At 56.9% G+C, this 14,061-nt stretch overlaps 2 protein-coding genes across 3 annotated transcripts in view; one reads left to right on the top strand and one right to left on the bottom strand.

Moving 5' to 3' along the window:
* Positions 1-4,038, bottom strand: part of USP39 (ubiquitin specific peptidase 39) — a 28,747-nt gene extending 24,709 nt beyond the window's left edge. For both annotated transcript variants that reach the window (XM_032790332.1, XM_032790333.2), the window contains exons 1-3: positions 3,768-4,038; positions 3,138-3,207; positions 2,085-2,179 (exon numbers count right to left, since the gene is read on the bottom strand). In XM_032790332.1, coding sequence (XP_032646223.1) covers positions 2,085-2,179; positions 3,138-3,207; positions 3,768-4,023 — 421 coding nt within the window. In that variant the 5' untranslated portion in view covers positions 4,024-4,038. The remainder of the gene's footprint in view (positions 1-2,084; positions 2,180-3,137; positions 3,208-3,767) is intronic.
* Positions 1-10,317, top strand: part of C2H2orf68 (chromosome 2 C2orf68 homolog) — a 181,356-nt gene extending 171,039 nt beyond the window's left edge. Inside the window, exons 2-5 of the mRNA XM_075062720.1 lie at positions 6,142-6,234; positions 6,995-7,110; positions 7,898-8,043; positions 9,039-10,317. Coding sequence (XP_074918821.1) covers positions 6,188-6,234; positions 6,995-7,110; positions 7,898-8,043; positions 9,039-9,161 — 432 coding nt within the window. The 5' untranslated portion in view covers positions 6,142-6,187 and the 3' untranslated portion in view covers positions 9,162-10,317. The remainder of the gene's footprint in view (positions 1-6,141; positions 6,235-6,994; positions 7,111-7,897; positions 8,044-9,038) is intronic.
* The last annotated feature ends 3,744 nt before the right edge of the window (positions 10,318-14,061 follow it).

The following is a 14,061-nucleotide window of genomic DNA, read 5'->3' on the forward strand; positions in this document are numbered from 1 at the left end:
GCTGCAGGTTTTACTAACATCTCACCAATCACTTCAGCAGCTCCAGACTTTACAATTAAGTACGCCACACTATATGAAGCTTCCAAAGCTTTCATATTTTCACCTCCTGTCACATTATGAATTGTTTTCTGGGACTTTTGGAGATCTCTGCGCCTATTTTTGAAGAATTCTACAGGTTTTCCCTCATATTCTTTGTTTGCTATCGAAATGGCGTTTTAGGTTGGATGGTTTCATCGCCAGTCCACAAAAATCCCAGTTTAAGATATTTTTCAACATATTTGCAGGCTTTTTTCATTTTCTTTGCAGCTGATATGTTCAATAAACTTAAGATGGTTCACACGGTTCACTAATTTTGTTGTCACAATTGTCTGATGTAGCCATATCCCTGCATTTTTCAGCATAATCATCACTAACATTAGTATTTCCTTCATAATTTTCTTTTATACATTTCAAACGTCCCATTTTTAGCCAGCGATTCATTGTAAGTGGGTTTAACAAAAACAAAAAGAGAAATTTTGTATACTGATACACACCAAGCATGTACTTGCTATGCTCTTTAGATTACTACAAATAGTTATTGCCCGAGCCGTGGTAACGCGCACGCGTGGTTTGCGTTGACTCTGCTGTGCTATTAGATGTTACTGAACGCATTATATTAGTTTCAGTGTAAACCTGTGTACTTCTACTGTACAAGCGTACACCATTCTTATATATTACATTTTAGTGAATTGTTTTCTGCTGCTAAAAAAACTATGATAAAGTAAAATAAAAAATTCTGCCGCGTACCCCCTGAAACCCTTTCACGTACCACCAGGGGTATGCGTACCACACTTTGGGAAACACTGCTCTAGAGGAAGATTGCTCAGCCCTTTGGAGACAAGAACAAGTGGACGAGTCTCACAGACTAGCAAAGGCAACTATGAACTCTGGGAAAGCAACATGTAGCCTTCCTCAGGCAGAGAGGTGCCACGGGATGGTTGGAAAATTGCTATATCGCATCATGGTGCTTTACAGATCAAGACAAGCTTACAATCCAAAGGAGAATCCCAGAGACCTCCACACCCCACCCTCATTGTTAATTTTATTCCGGAGGAATACGTTAGAACAGGGGTCGGCAACCTTTCAGAAGTGCTGTGCCGAGTCTTCATTTATTCACTCTAATTTAAGGTTTCGTATGCCAGTAATACATTTTAATGTTTTTAGAAGGTCTCTTTCTATAAGTCTATAATATATAACTAAACTATTGTTGTATGTAAAGTAAGTAAGGTTTTTAAAATGTTTAAGAAGCTTCACTTAAAATTAAATTAAAATGCAGAGCCCCCTGGACCAGTGGCCAGGACCCGGGCAGCGTGAGTGCCACTGAAAATCAGCTCACGTGCCGCCTTCGGCACACGTGCCATAGGTTGCCTTCCCCTGCGCTAGAATCCTCTGGTTTTAGGCACTTTTGTTGAGCATCTAGCACATATGGGAACAGGCCTCAGGGGGAACTGGGATTTTTGGGGGGTATTTTGAAGAAAAATAAATATTAAAACAGCTTCACATGCTCAGGAGATAGATTTCCATAAAGGCAGGGTGGGATTTAGCTACAAGAACCCTGGGATCCAGTCATAGGATTCCTGCTAATGTTAAAATGGAAGTCTTGTTGCCCAACACTGACAATTAGTTTCCCACATTCAGTTACTTACCACAGTATTTTCTTTTAAACTGTACATGCCTTCACTAAAATGAAATAAGCCACTGGCTGTGTTGATTTCAATGGGACTTTGCAAAGAAGTAAATATAGAACAGAGCAATATATCCATGAAGAACTGACCTCCAGCCACCCACATTTGCTGTGTCCCCTGCACAAGCCACAGCAATGGTTAAGAAAAGGGCCTGACACGTTCCGACAGTAATTTGAAGGTAAAATAGCTTTAGAAAATCAGGGCCCGCAAGAAAAGGTGAAAGACAATTGTCACTTAAGACAAATGGAATATCTTTCTCTTTAAGCGAACCCCCGAAGTGTTCAACTAGCCAGGGTAACACCCCCATTCAGTGCTTCTGTTTGCTGCAGAGGCAGGTATGCAGCACAGCAGTGAACTCACCCTGGAAGTACTTCCCACACACCAGGCAAGCATAGACGTTTATATGCGAGAGTGAGATGGAGCACAGCTTCTCAAAGTCAAAATCCAGAACACTCCTGAAACGGCAGGTTAATAGCAAGTTAGCAGGGCTACCCTTAAACAGTCAGACAAATATTGCCTACCATTGGGTCCCCTCCAGTCCTACGTTCTCATGAATCTGACAGAGCTCAAGAGAACCAACGTCAACAGAAAAATTATCATGTGTGACCCACACTTCAGTACTGGAAAGCTGCTTGGTACCACACTGCACGTGACAGTACCTCAAACACGAGAGAGCCCCTTCCTCCTGGTTCTGGGCTCTCACAGGAGCTAAGATCTCATATCATTTAAAAATTAACGCTGCATCTCAATCCTGATATGTATCATCTCTTGCCATTCCAGCTCCTCCTGCTGGCATTGCTCAACCTTTGCGGATGCAGCTCACCCCTGCCCTGTAGGAACAGCCACTATTCCAGCTCTGAGCAGTGACTGCTATTCCAGAAAACAGTTGTGGTTCTTTGTGGGCACTAGGTACACTCACAGACATTTATGTATTAGGCCCTAATATATATGTGTCTGTGAGTATATCTAGAACCCACAAAGAGCTAGGACAACGGGTATGCAAAGGTCTTCCAGGTGGTACATCAACTCACCTAGATATTTTCCTAGTTTTACAACAGGCTACATAAAAATCACTAGCAAAGTCAGTACAAACTAAAATTTCAAGCAGACAATGACTTGTTCGTACTGCTCTATATACTACACATTGAAAAGTAAGTACAATATTTAAATTACAATCGATTTAATCATGAGAAAATCAGCAATTTTTCAGTACTAGTGTGCTGTGACACTTCTGTATTTTTATGTCTGATTTTGTAAGCAAGTACTTTTTAAGTGAGGTGAAAGCTGGAGTATGCAAGACCAATCAGACTACTGAAAAGGGTACAGGAGTCCGGAAAGGATGAGAACTACTGTACTAGGCCACTGCTCTGCCATGCCCTGTGTCACAAGTATTTGCTTTGTTTCTATGCTGACCTGTTAATAGTGTCCAGGTACGGGCAGTGTCTGCTGCGCCGGTCCTCGGGGTCAAATCGGCCATATCTCACTGGAATAAAGACCCACACAAGTGGATTAGAAACAACTCAAGCATCACTCCCAGGGGCTAAGGAATTAACCGTTTTCCTGCCACTAAAAAACAACACTTCAGAAACCAAAACCCCAGAACCACACGGCATTTCCTCAGGAGAAAATAACCCATGCAGGCTGCTGGGAGCATGACACCAGCACTTCCACTCTGTAAGGGCTGCCTACATGACAGCACCAGTTACACTGACTACAGAACCTGAACTGGGGTGAGAACTAGCCTGAGAAATGACCTCTCCCCTTGTTCCTCACGCGGTTACAGTATCTCCTCCTAACAGCAAACCATGCCCAGAACCTGGCACCAGGGGACGGCACAGCGAGGCGAGTATCACCAGCCCCAGGAGCTGGGGCAGAACCCAGCTCGGACACCCGCCACCAGAGCGACGTGGGCTGCTCGCTGCCCCGTGCCCGGCCGCGGGCGGCTCCAGCAGATCGCTCTGGCCCAGCCCATGGGGGCCCGGGGCTCTGAGGCGGGAGGCCGGAGCACGGGCCGCGCGGTGCCCAGCACTGACCCGCCCCCACCTGTCGGCTCCGGCTCCGACTCCGGCTCCTCCTCGGCCTCGCGCTCGCGCTTGGCGCGGGGCGGCCCGTCCTCGGGCTCGCGCTTCACCCTGACGCGCTCGGGCTCCGCCTCGCGCTTCCCTCGGGAGGAGCCGCGCGACCCCGCCGGCTCCCGCTTCACCCGGCCCGGGGCCGAGCTCCGCGGGGACGCCCGGGACTCCCGCTCCCGCTTCACCCGGCCAGACATCCCAGCCCGCGTCCCGCCACTACTGCGCATGCGCGGAGCGACAGACGCAGCCTCACGCGCGTACACAGGCCAGCGGCTTTTTCCCTCTCCCACAAGCACGGGCAGTAGCACACACATGCGTACAGCCGTCCAAAGGGAGGTGCTAGGATCAGCTTGGCGCCTGCGCACTCTTACGGCGCGAGGCCACCCGGTCCCTCGCGCATGCGCATTGGTAGCTGTTCGGCCAGTGTTTGTGGGACGGGCCGACCACCGCTCTTCTCGGAGTTCCTATTTAAAGAGACAGTCTCCTCTTTATGCAGCGATCATTTGCAATAGCAGCTTGGAGCTGTACGGCCTCGCTCTGCCCCCCCGGGGGCTGGTGTCTCGTGTCTGTGCTGCTACCCCTTGGCCTGCCCCCAGCGCCTGATCCCTGCAATCCTGGCATGTCTTCTAAAGCCTCAGCTCCTGGAGTCTAGTGACAGGGTGAGGATCTGGGCTCTCGTTGGAAGCACGTTGGTTTCTAGACCTTGTGTGTGGGGAGAAAAGCCGGAAAATGTGAATCCCGAGGCCTGACAAGTCACAAGGCCATGGAGACCAACCGCAGCAGTTACTGTTTTTAAAATCTCATGATTGTTAAGCCAAGCTCATGATTTATGAAGGCCTGAAATTGGCAACACAGCAATAGGCATTGCAGCCATGTTAGCCCCAGGAGATAAGAGAGATGAGGTGGGGGAGGCAATATCTTTTATTGGACTAACTTCTGTGACAGAGACAAGCTTTCAAGCTACACCAAGCTCTTCTGCAGGGCTGGGAAAGGCACTTCCAGCATCACAGCTAAATACAAGGTGGAACCGATTCTTTAGCATAAGCAGTTATCACCTTGTAACGCTTTGAGTTGGTTTCCCAGACCTGAAGAGGAGCTTGGTGTGGCTCAAAAGCTTGTATCTCTCACCAGCAGAAGCTGGTCCAATAAAACATATTACCTCCCCCACCTTGTCTCTCAAATCTATTATTGTTTAGCACTGGCATTACATTCACACCCAGAGGCTTTGACATAGGCCTGGTCTACACTAGAAAATTTAATTGGTTTAACTACTTTGCTCAAGGGTGTGAAAAATCCACACATTCCCCTCCCCTGAGTGGCGTAGTTAAGCCAACCTAAGCCCCAGTGTAGACAGCACTAAGTAGATGGAAGAATTCTTCTGGGGACCTAGCTGCTGCCCCATGCGGAGGTGACTAATGGGAGAACTCCTGCTGTGGGGTGGGTAGTGTCTACACTGAAGTGCTACAGTTGAGTGTAGACAAGCTCTGAGATGAAGTTGCCTTTATGCAAGGGTGGCCATAGCCTCCCAATTCCATGGGTGCGCTATGTCTGCCCCACACGCACCCTGGCGCAGCGGCTCTGTGCTGCAGGGCTGGGCCTGGCCCATCGCTTTGCAATCTGGCGCACAGGGTGTCAGTGTCACCGATGGAGGGGCAGCCAGGCCAAATCTGAGGGAGTGGGGTCAGAGCATCACTGAGGGTTGGCGCTCTTGATTTCTGAGGGTGCAACTGAACCTATGAGCCCCCGGGCTAAAGGCAGCCCTGCCGTGACATAACCTCCCTCTGCGCAGATACAATAGCCAATGCGGACCGCCTGGCGCACGGCCCTGCCCTGTGGTGTCTCATCCCAGGGTGTCAAACGCTCCCACCTCATTTGGCGCCAGGGATGGGGGCAGTGCAAAGGGGACTCAGAAGTGGGGGGCACTGCGCAGATCTCAGTGTCGGGGTGCGAGGCACAGGGCGGGGGGGTGAATGCACAGGTACAGGGTGGCGTTGGGTTGTAGGGGGTATGGGGGGGACACAGGGATGGGGATGAGGGTGAATAGTCTCTGCTCCAGGGGGGTGCAGGTGCCTGCGCCGGGTAGGGGGCGGCCCTGGGGAGACGCGGTGGACTGGTCCCGCGGTGGGATGCTCCGGACCGGCGGCTGGGAGGCTGATCCCAGTCTGGAGGGGCTGGCCCCGGGGACGGGGGGGGCCTGACCTGGTGCGGGGGAGCCGGGGTCTGAGTCCGTCTCTCGCGCTTCCCCGCGCTCGGCCGGGCGGGGCCAGGGGCGGGTCTCAGGGCCGCGCCGCGCTCTCAAAACCGGCGCTGGCGAGCGGGGGCGAGACGCGGGGCCGGATGCGGAGCCGGGGTCCGGCCTGGGGCGGCTGCCGGCCGGGGGGGCGGCTCGACATGAGCCACGGCTTCGTGCGGCACATCCGGCGGAACCAGATCGCCAGGTACCGGCCCGGGCCCCCGGCACTGGACCTGCCTCCCCCCTCCCCAGGACCGGACCCCGCATCTCCTGGCACCGGAACCTGGCCCGGACCCCGCCCCACTGGATCTCCAAGTGCCGATCCTGGGCGCGGACAGCCCCCCAAGTACCTGACCCCGTCCCGGGACCCCCCACTCGGCTGGGACTCCTGGTCCTCGCCCCCAGGGAACCCCCACCCACATGAGAGCTCCCAGCCCTGCAGGACCCCCCTTCCCCAGACAGCAAAGGTTGCGGGAGCTGGACCCTCACTGGGTGCAGGGCTGGGAGATCCCGGTTGGGGGGGCTGGTATTCAACCCCCTCCCAGGTCACGCCTGCCCCCACTCTGGGCACATTTCAGGTCACGGGCATGGCATCTATGTACCAGCCCTCCTAGTTCTCTGTTCAGCCTTGGGGGCTGGGGGGGAACGGGACCCCAACTCCTAATGCAAACAGCAAGCAGGACACCTCTCTCCAGTCGGGCGAAAAGGGTAGGTGCCTATCCCCCACCCCTCTCTGCAGATAACCTGTAATGGGAGGGCACTGGAGAACAGGGTAAGATTGGGCAGATAACACCTCCCCACAGCACCAGCCCCTCGCCCTGCCACAAGGCCTATACAAACTCACCCCACATGCAACCCCTAAGCGTGGCAAATCAATGGCATCTCCAGGCAGGCCTGTCCTGGCTCCCAGCCCTGCCAGCCCCATACCGAGCTGCGGCCCCAGGCCTCACTCTCCTCCCCATCAGGGACGACTACGACCGGGAGATGAAGCAGGCCAAGGAGAAGGTGAAGAAGAGGCACACGCCGACCCCACCCCGGCCCAGGAAACCCGACCAGCAGGTGTACCACCCCTGCCGGAGAAGTGAGCACAGCCAGCGGCCTGCTCTCTGTGCTCCCACTGGGGAGCAGATGGGGCATGCGTACAGCAGAACGGGGGCACCTCCCCCTCAGCCCTTGTTGGGGGGGCTGCCCAATCGTTATTAGCTCCTGTGCTGATCCAAGTCATTTTGAGTTTGGTGGGGGCGAGTCCAGGATCACCCCAGCACCGTTTGGTGCGACGGGTGGCAGTTCCAAGGGCAGCTGACCGACCAGCCAGGTTTGGGCCGTGGTCAGGCTGAGGGATCAGATGGGGACAGGCCTGGCATGCCCAGCCCTTTCCTTGGTCACTGGCAGCACCGCAGAGCACGGATTTAACCACGCGGTCCCTTCGCCCGGAGCCTTGGGTCCAAATCTCAGTGATGGTCACCCGCGGGACCTGGCTCTGGGCCTCCTAACTGGTGCCCATCCCAGTCCAAAGATGATCATGACTGGCCACTTCTGCTTCGCAGGATTCTGAGGGGCTGTGGGTCGGGATTCAGGGGCACTGGCAGAGCTGGTGAGGAGCCCAGGGCTGAGCTAGCAGGGGGCTGCAGGTTGGGACTGAGGGGCAGCAGCAGGGCTGTGGGGTGGGGAGCCCAGGGATGAACTAGCTGGGAGCTGCAGGTCAGGATTGAGGGGCATTAGATCAACGCCCCTTAAATCTGACGGATTCCCGGTGCCAGGTTCAAGGACTCCATTTCCAGACTGCTGCGCCCATGCCCTGTGTTCTCTGGGTGGGTGCAAGCACCACCTGGCCACACTCCCCTCATCAGCTCCTTTATGCTCCCCAGGTCGAGCTGACCCAGCCTGCGGCCTGGAGTACGAGGGGTCTAGCGAGAGCAGCTCCAGCACCGAGCCAGACCCCCGCAGCACAGAGCTTTTTTGCCTCGAGTATGAGGCCGACAGCGGCGAGGTCACCTCGGTCATTGTACACCAGGTATGTGCCTGGCACACCAGGCAGGGGGTGGCAGGAGAACAGGACGGTAGGGAAGGGATCTCCTGGCAGGAGAGGGTGGAAGTTAGTAGGGAGCGCTCTCCCCCTGGGTCAGTGCTGACCCCAATGACTGAACAAGGTGTTAGGGGCCTGAGCTGCAGGGAGGAGAGCAGGGGCTCAGCTTGGGGTAGAGGGTTATGGGGTTTGGCAGGGGGCGCTGTGCTGTAGAGGGTGGAGCAGGGGGCACTGTGCTGTGGGGAGCAGGGCGAGGGCTCAACAGGGGGCTCTATGTTGTGGGGACTGGAGCGGAGGTGCTGTGCTGTGGGGAGAGTGGTGGGGGACTCAGCAAGGGGGTGGAGTGGGGTGGGCTGTACTGTGAGGAGGAGGTGTGGGGCTTGGCAGGGGGCGCCATGCTGCAGGGAGTGGAGCAGGGGGTGCTGTGGTGTGGAGAGCAGGGTGGGGGACTTGCCAGGGGGCTCTGTACTGTGGGGAGTGGAGCAGGGGGCGTGTGGTGGCGGGGGAGGCCTCGGCGGGGGGGCGTGGTTTGGGGAGTGGGGCAGTTGCTTGACATGGGGCCCCATGATGCAGAGAGCAGGGTAGGGGGCTCAGCAGGGGGTACTGTCACTCCTAGAGTTTTGTGCGGTCCCTCTAACCCATTGGTGTCTCCCCATCTCTCGCCCTCTCACCCTGCTCCCCCGTCTCTCCGGGGGCAGAGGGCACCTCCGCATGCGAGCTGCTGGCCCAGCGCCCTCCTCTCCCACAGACAGGAGCCAGGGCCTGCAGACCCCATGGCAGAGGCTGCAGCTGGCACAGAGTGACAGGGGATTGTCCAGCTGCAGGGGCTGGGGCATGCTGGGGCCCTGGCACATGCTGGCAGGGGCAGTGCAGGGAGCTCGCACTCAGCTGCTCGCTCCGCCAGGAGGGAGGGCTGGGCGCATGCAGGAGCTGGTGGCAGGAGTTTCCGGAGCTGATCACAGGCCCTGCCCCTCTCGCTGCAGGATGACAGCCCTGAGGAGGTGACGGAGAAGGTCTGTGCCCGGAGCCCACTGGAGCCGCCCCTGCGTGAGGCCCTGAGGCAGCGGGTGCAGGAGGAGCTGCGGAAGCGGCGGGCGAAGCGCTGAGGCCCATGGTGGCTGTGCTGGATGGGGAGCCGGGCGCAGAGGGGGAGCTGCAGCACCCTGGCTGCGGGGGTTGGAGGCTGTGCAGGCTCCTCCTGCACCCGGGGAGCGAGAACCCGGTTGCCCCAAGCTCCCACAGACTTGCTGAGTGGCTTTGTTCCCTGTCGCTCGCAGCCACCCCCAGCAGCCAGGGCCCAGCGCTGGTGCCCCCAGGAGGAGCTGGCTGCTAGGTTGGAGTCCTGAGCAGGGCGGCCTGGGGGTCCTGGGAACTGGGGCAGATGAAGCCCTGGGCACAGCCTGTGTGAGAGGAGTCTTGTCCAGCCTGGTAATGCCTGGAGGGTGCACTGGTGCTGACAGGCCCCATGAAGCCACTCTGCCCCTATGGTCCTCCAGCCTCCCCTCCCTCAGGATCTCCCGCCCCCCTCGCCTCAAGGTCCACTCACCCCCAGCCTCCCATCCCCCTAGAGTCCCCCTGTCCCCATTCCCCTGGCTCACCGGTCAACCTGCCCCCTGACTTCCATGCCCCCAGCCCTAGAGTCCCCCTGTCCCCATTCCCCTGGCTCACCGGTCAACCTGCCCCCTGACTTCCATGCCCCCAGGGTCCCCCATTCCCATTCCCCCAACTCTCACCTCCTGGGGTCCCCTATTCTCTGCTCTATGGGTGGCTGAGCTGCTCCCTGTTCTGGCTTAGTTCCCACGGGGGACTCACACCCAGGCAGACTGTTTTGTTTAAGGGAGCTCTGCGGCTGGTTGAAGGTGCCAGGGTGTTGGCCAGCACACAGCACAGGACCTGGCAGCTGGGGCGATGGCCAGAGGGCACCAGGATTGGGCTGGTCCCTGAGAGGTTCCCATGAGCCCCATGCCCCTACCCAGGCAGGAATGTGCCACAGAGCCCTTTAGGGGACGCCCTGTGTCCTGGATCGGGGAACCGGCCGAACCCCATTGGATCTTCCCTACGCACATGGTGGAACCGCTCCCTTGGCGCCGGGCTGCATCAGGCGTCTTGGCTCTAGTGCCCATTGGCCCCGGGGCGCTGGAGAAATGAATGAGCCCCGTGCTCCAGTGCCATGGCCAACCAGGCCTGCCCCAGGTTGCTCTTGGCACCAGGACCTCAGGGCCCTGTGCTCGCGGCACCAATAAACGTCCTGACAAAACAGAACTGGAGTGTGTAGTAATGAGCATTCTTGTGCGACCCCTGCCTGGATGGGGATCGCTGGGGCCATGCCCTGGGGGTGTTCTATCCTGAAATGGATAAGTCTTATCAGCCTGACCCAGCTCACCCAGCAGAGCTAGGAATGGGCCCCGCTCCCTTGAGCGCCAGCCTCGTGCCCTTGCTGCTACGCAATGCTGACCCCTGGCGTGTGATTTCATCCGACTGCTGCCATGGGCCTGGCGAGCATTGCACATGCCAGCAGCTCTTCCTTCCCCCCGGGATCTGGAGAGGCACTTCGGCTGCTGTCCCGCCCCCTGATTTGGTGGGGAAACTGAGGCGCAACGAGCAGAAATTACTTGGGCCAGCTCAGGCAGCCGGTCAGCAGCAGAGCTGGGAACGGAACCCCGGAGTCCGACTTCCCTGTCCTGAGCACTGAGCAGGAGTCAGTTCTTGTGCTGCCCAGTCCCCTCTGGTGTTAGGTCGCCTCTCCGCCAGGCTCCCCTTTGTAGGACAGCTTGCCCCCTGCACTCACTCCCACACCCATCGGACACCTCCCTCGAGGGCAGAGAGGTGAGGCTGCCTGAGGGAGGGTATAATTTCCAATAGGGCCTGCTCTGGGGCAGGGCGACTCATCCGCTTCTCTGGTACGTCGGGTGTGGGGGGCAGTGATCAGTTTTCGCCAAGCCCAGAACTCACATGAGCCCGAAGGAGAAGATTCTTGCCCCCAAGGTAGGTTGGTAGATGGGCCTGCATGGAGAGTTGTTACCTTTAAATGGAACGAAACCCATTGATTTGGGGCTTATTGTGAAAGTCGAGGTGCTTATTTACTGTGCACGTCTCTATTTGAACCAGGTTCTAGCAGTATAACTTCAGTGGATTGGGAACTGGTTCAAGCTGACGTGATCAGTGTGTCCTCACGGGGGAGACGCTGGTGTCACTAAACTGGCACAAATCGCGGGTGGGAGGCTGCCTTCTCATTGTGTGGCATCCCAGGCACTGCCACAATCCAGATACTCAGACAATTCCGCAAACCCTTCTGTGCCTGGGTCACTGTCAGACCCTGCTTGTGTCTACCTACGCACAGAACAACCGTGCCACTGAGCTCAAAGTGCTTGCAATGGGCACCATGGCTATCCCCATTTTACCAATGAGGAAACTGAGGCACAGGAAGGGAAAGCCCAAGGGTCACCCAGCAAACCCATGGTCTACCCACTCGCCACATGGCTTTCCTGAAATTAAAGAGAAGAGAATAGTCACCTTTCCTGCAATGGGATTGGACCATGCAGCCATTTGCATGGCCAAATACTTGTCCTGTCACGTTCTTGCAGTGATGGGGGTCTGCGGGGTGGTGGGAGCTCTGGAAGGCACACTGGTTTCACCCAGAAAGGTGGTCTTCAGGTGTCTGTTTACCATTCAGAGTTTACAGCCGCAGTGTCTGAGCCGGACCCCGCCCACTGGATGTATTTCTGTGGCCTGCGTGGCACGTTCAGATCCTGCGGCATTCTCAGTCTTCATTTGAACCGCAAAGGGAATGTCCAGCCAGCGGGGTAGTGAAGAACCCCTGAAAATGTGCCCTGTAAGATAGCATTGCCTGCCTGAGTCTGCAGAGAGCCTGAAGCAAGGGCTCAGAGAGATGCGAACGCTACACTGAGCCTAGTGTTGACTTCAAAGCCGGTTGATGACACTTTCAATGTCTGTGTTCGGTGTCCCATTGCAGATCCTTTGAGCAGCTGGGGGTGGGGGGGCACTCCCAGGTGGCAATGGCTGACAGGAAGAAAGGGAAAGATGCACTGTGCCAAGGGAGTCGGGGAGAGAAACTGGGGAAGGGCTGGCCTCCAGGGAAGCAGAGGCTCCCATCAGGCCATGCTGGATGTGACAAGAAGGGCCTAGGAATAACCATGAGAGTTGCTACCTGCAGGCCACATTCTCCCCCTATCTCTGTGCAGCTCCCAGGGGGCCAGGATGTTGCAGGGCCACAGCATCATAGATTATTAGGGTTGGGAGGGACCTCAGGAGATCATCTAGTCCAACCCCCTGCTCAAAGCAGGACCAATCCCCAACTGATTCCCCAAATGGCCCCTTCAAGGACTGAACTCACAACCTTGGGTTTAGCAAGCCAATTCTCAAACCACTGAGCTATCCCTCCCCCCTGGCATGACATCCAACCATGTCCACCAAACGAGCTTGTCAGCCGAGATTTGTAACAAGCCTGTGCCCATCGCTGCCCCCAAACACTGCTGTGAATCCAGGGCTCTAGATCGCTGCTGAGCACATTGTGTGTAACTGACTGGGCCCCAGGGGATCTGGGCTCATTCTGGTGCCGGTCGTCCCGGAGCAGCCATGGGTTCTCTCAGATGGGTTTGGAGATGGGTTATTTACCTGATATGCCCTGTGCCTGTGGGCACGTGGTAAGCTGGGGGGAAGGACTGGGCTATCTTACCCATGAGACGCACTCTCCTGTTTCACAGCCCTGGAGCCACAAGGCCTCTAGCCACAGCTCGGGTCCAGGGGGAGTGATCCCCCCTCTAGGCAGCCCATCTCAGCCCTGCTCGGGGGGATGCACTCTAGGGAGTGGAGGGGATTCAACCCATGGCCTTCCTGCTGGGACTAGCAAGGAGGGGTGACATCTGCCCTTCTACAACCTGCACCAAGTCCTCTCAGGCTCCCTTTACACAGCAGCCACCCAACGGGCAGCATGGGCCAGATTCAAACCCAAGAGTGAGAGGATCTAAGTGTAGGGCAGAGCATGACATGCACCGCTGGGAATCTGCAGTTCTTGCCAGCCAGGGATCCCCAGCCACTGCATGCAGGAGCGACCTAGTTACCCAGGGCAGTATCCTCTCCTCCAGGCTACAGATGGGGAAACTGAGGCACAGAGTGGGGAAGTGGTGTGTTGAAGGTCACACAGTCAGTGGCAGCAATGGGGCTAGAGCCCTGAGTCCCAGCCCCTCTGCTCCAGCCCACCAACACGCTGACTTCTGGAGCTGCTTCAAGCTGGGACCTGATGAATTCCCATTTCGCTCCCCCCATACTCACCCAGCCTGCTGTCAGCAGCATCCCCACACAGCTGCCCTGCTCCTCGCAGCTGTCATTCACCCCGCTACCCTGGCCACAGGGCGGCCCAGAAATCTACAGCCAGTGGGGAACGGGTTCTGGGTTGTCAGATCCATGGTCTCCAATCCCAGGGCCTGCGGCCACCAAGGTAGGAGTGATTTTGGGAATAACCAGGGGACTTGTTTATAATCTCCCAGGCTCGGCTCTGGTGTATCTCCAGAGCTGAGATTAGCCCCCTTTCTGCTGGCTGGGATGTTGGGCCTCCAAGGGTGATGTGGGGAACTGACAATGCAGTTGTGGCTGCTGTCTTGGAGGCAGTGGCAGATTAGCCACTGGGTCGATGGGGCCCGTGCCCAGGGACCCTGACCAATTGGAGAGAGACAAAAAAAGGGCACCTCCATGCCCCGACTCACTCTGCCTGCCCACCCAGCGCTCCTGCCGGGGAGCAGGGGAAGGCCCCACATCCCAACCTCATTTCCCTGGCAGGAGAATGTGGGGGAGGGGACCCCACAAAAGCTTAACCCTCCTCTGCTTGGAGGCATGGGGCCAGCGCTGACAGGGTCCTGGAGGGCAGAGAGGGTGAATCACAGGCTGCAGGCTTCTCCAGACCTAGGGAAGGCCCGAAAGCAACCAGTGCCCCCCTGGCACCCATAGGACTGTGGCTGAAGAGGGATTGTGTGGTGGGGGATAGGGCCT

The sequence above is a fragment of the Chelonoidis abingdonii genome, chromosome 2, assembly GCF_003597395.2.
Source record: "Chelonoidis abingdonii isolate Lonesome George chromosome 2, CheloAbing_2.0, whole genome shotgun sequence".
NCBI classification, from domain to species: domain Eukaryota; kingdom Metazoa; phylum Chordata; order Testudines; family Testudinidae; genus Chelonoidis; species Chelonoidis abingdonii.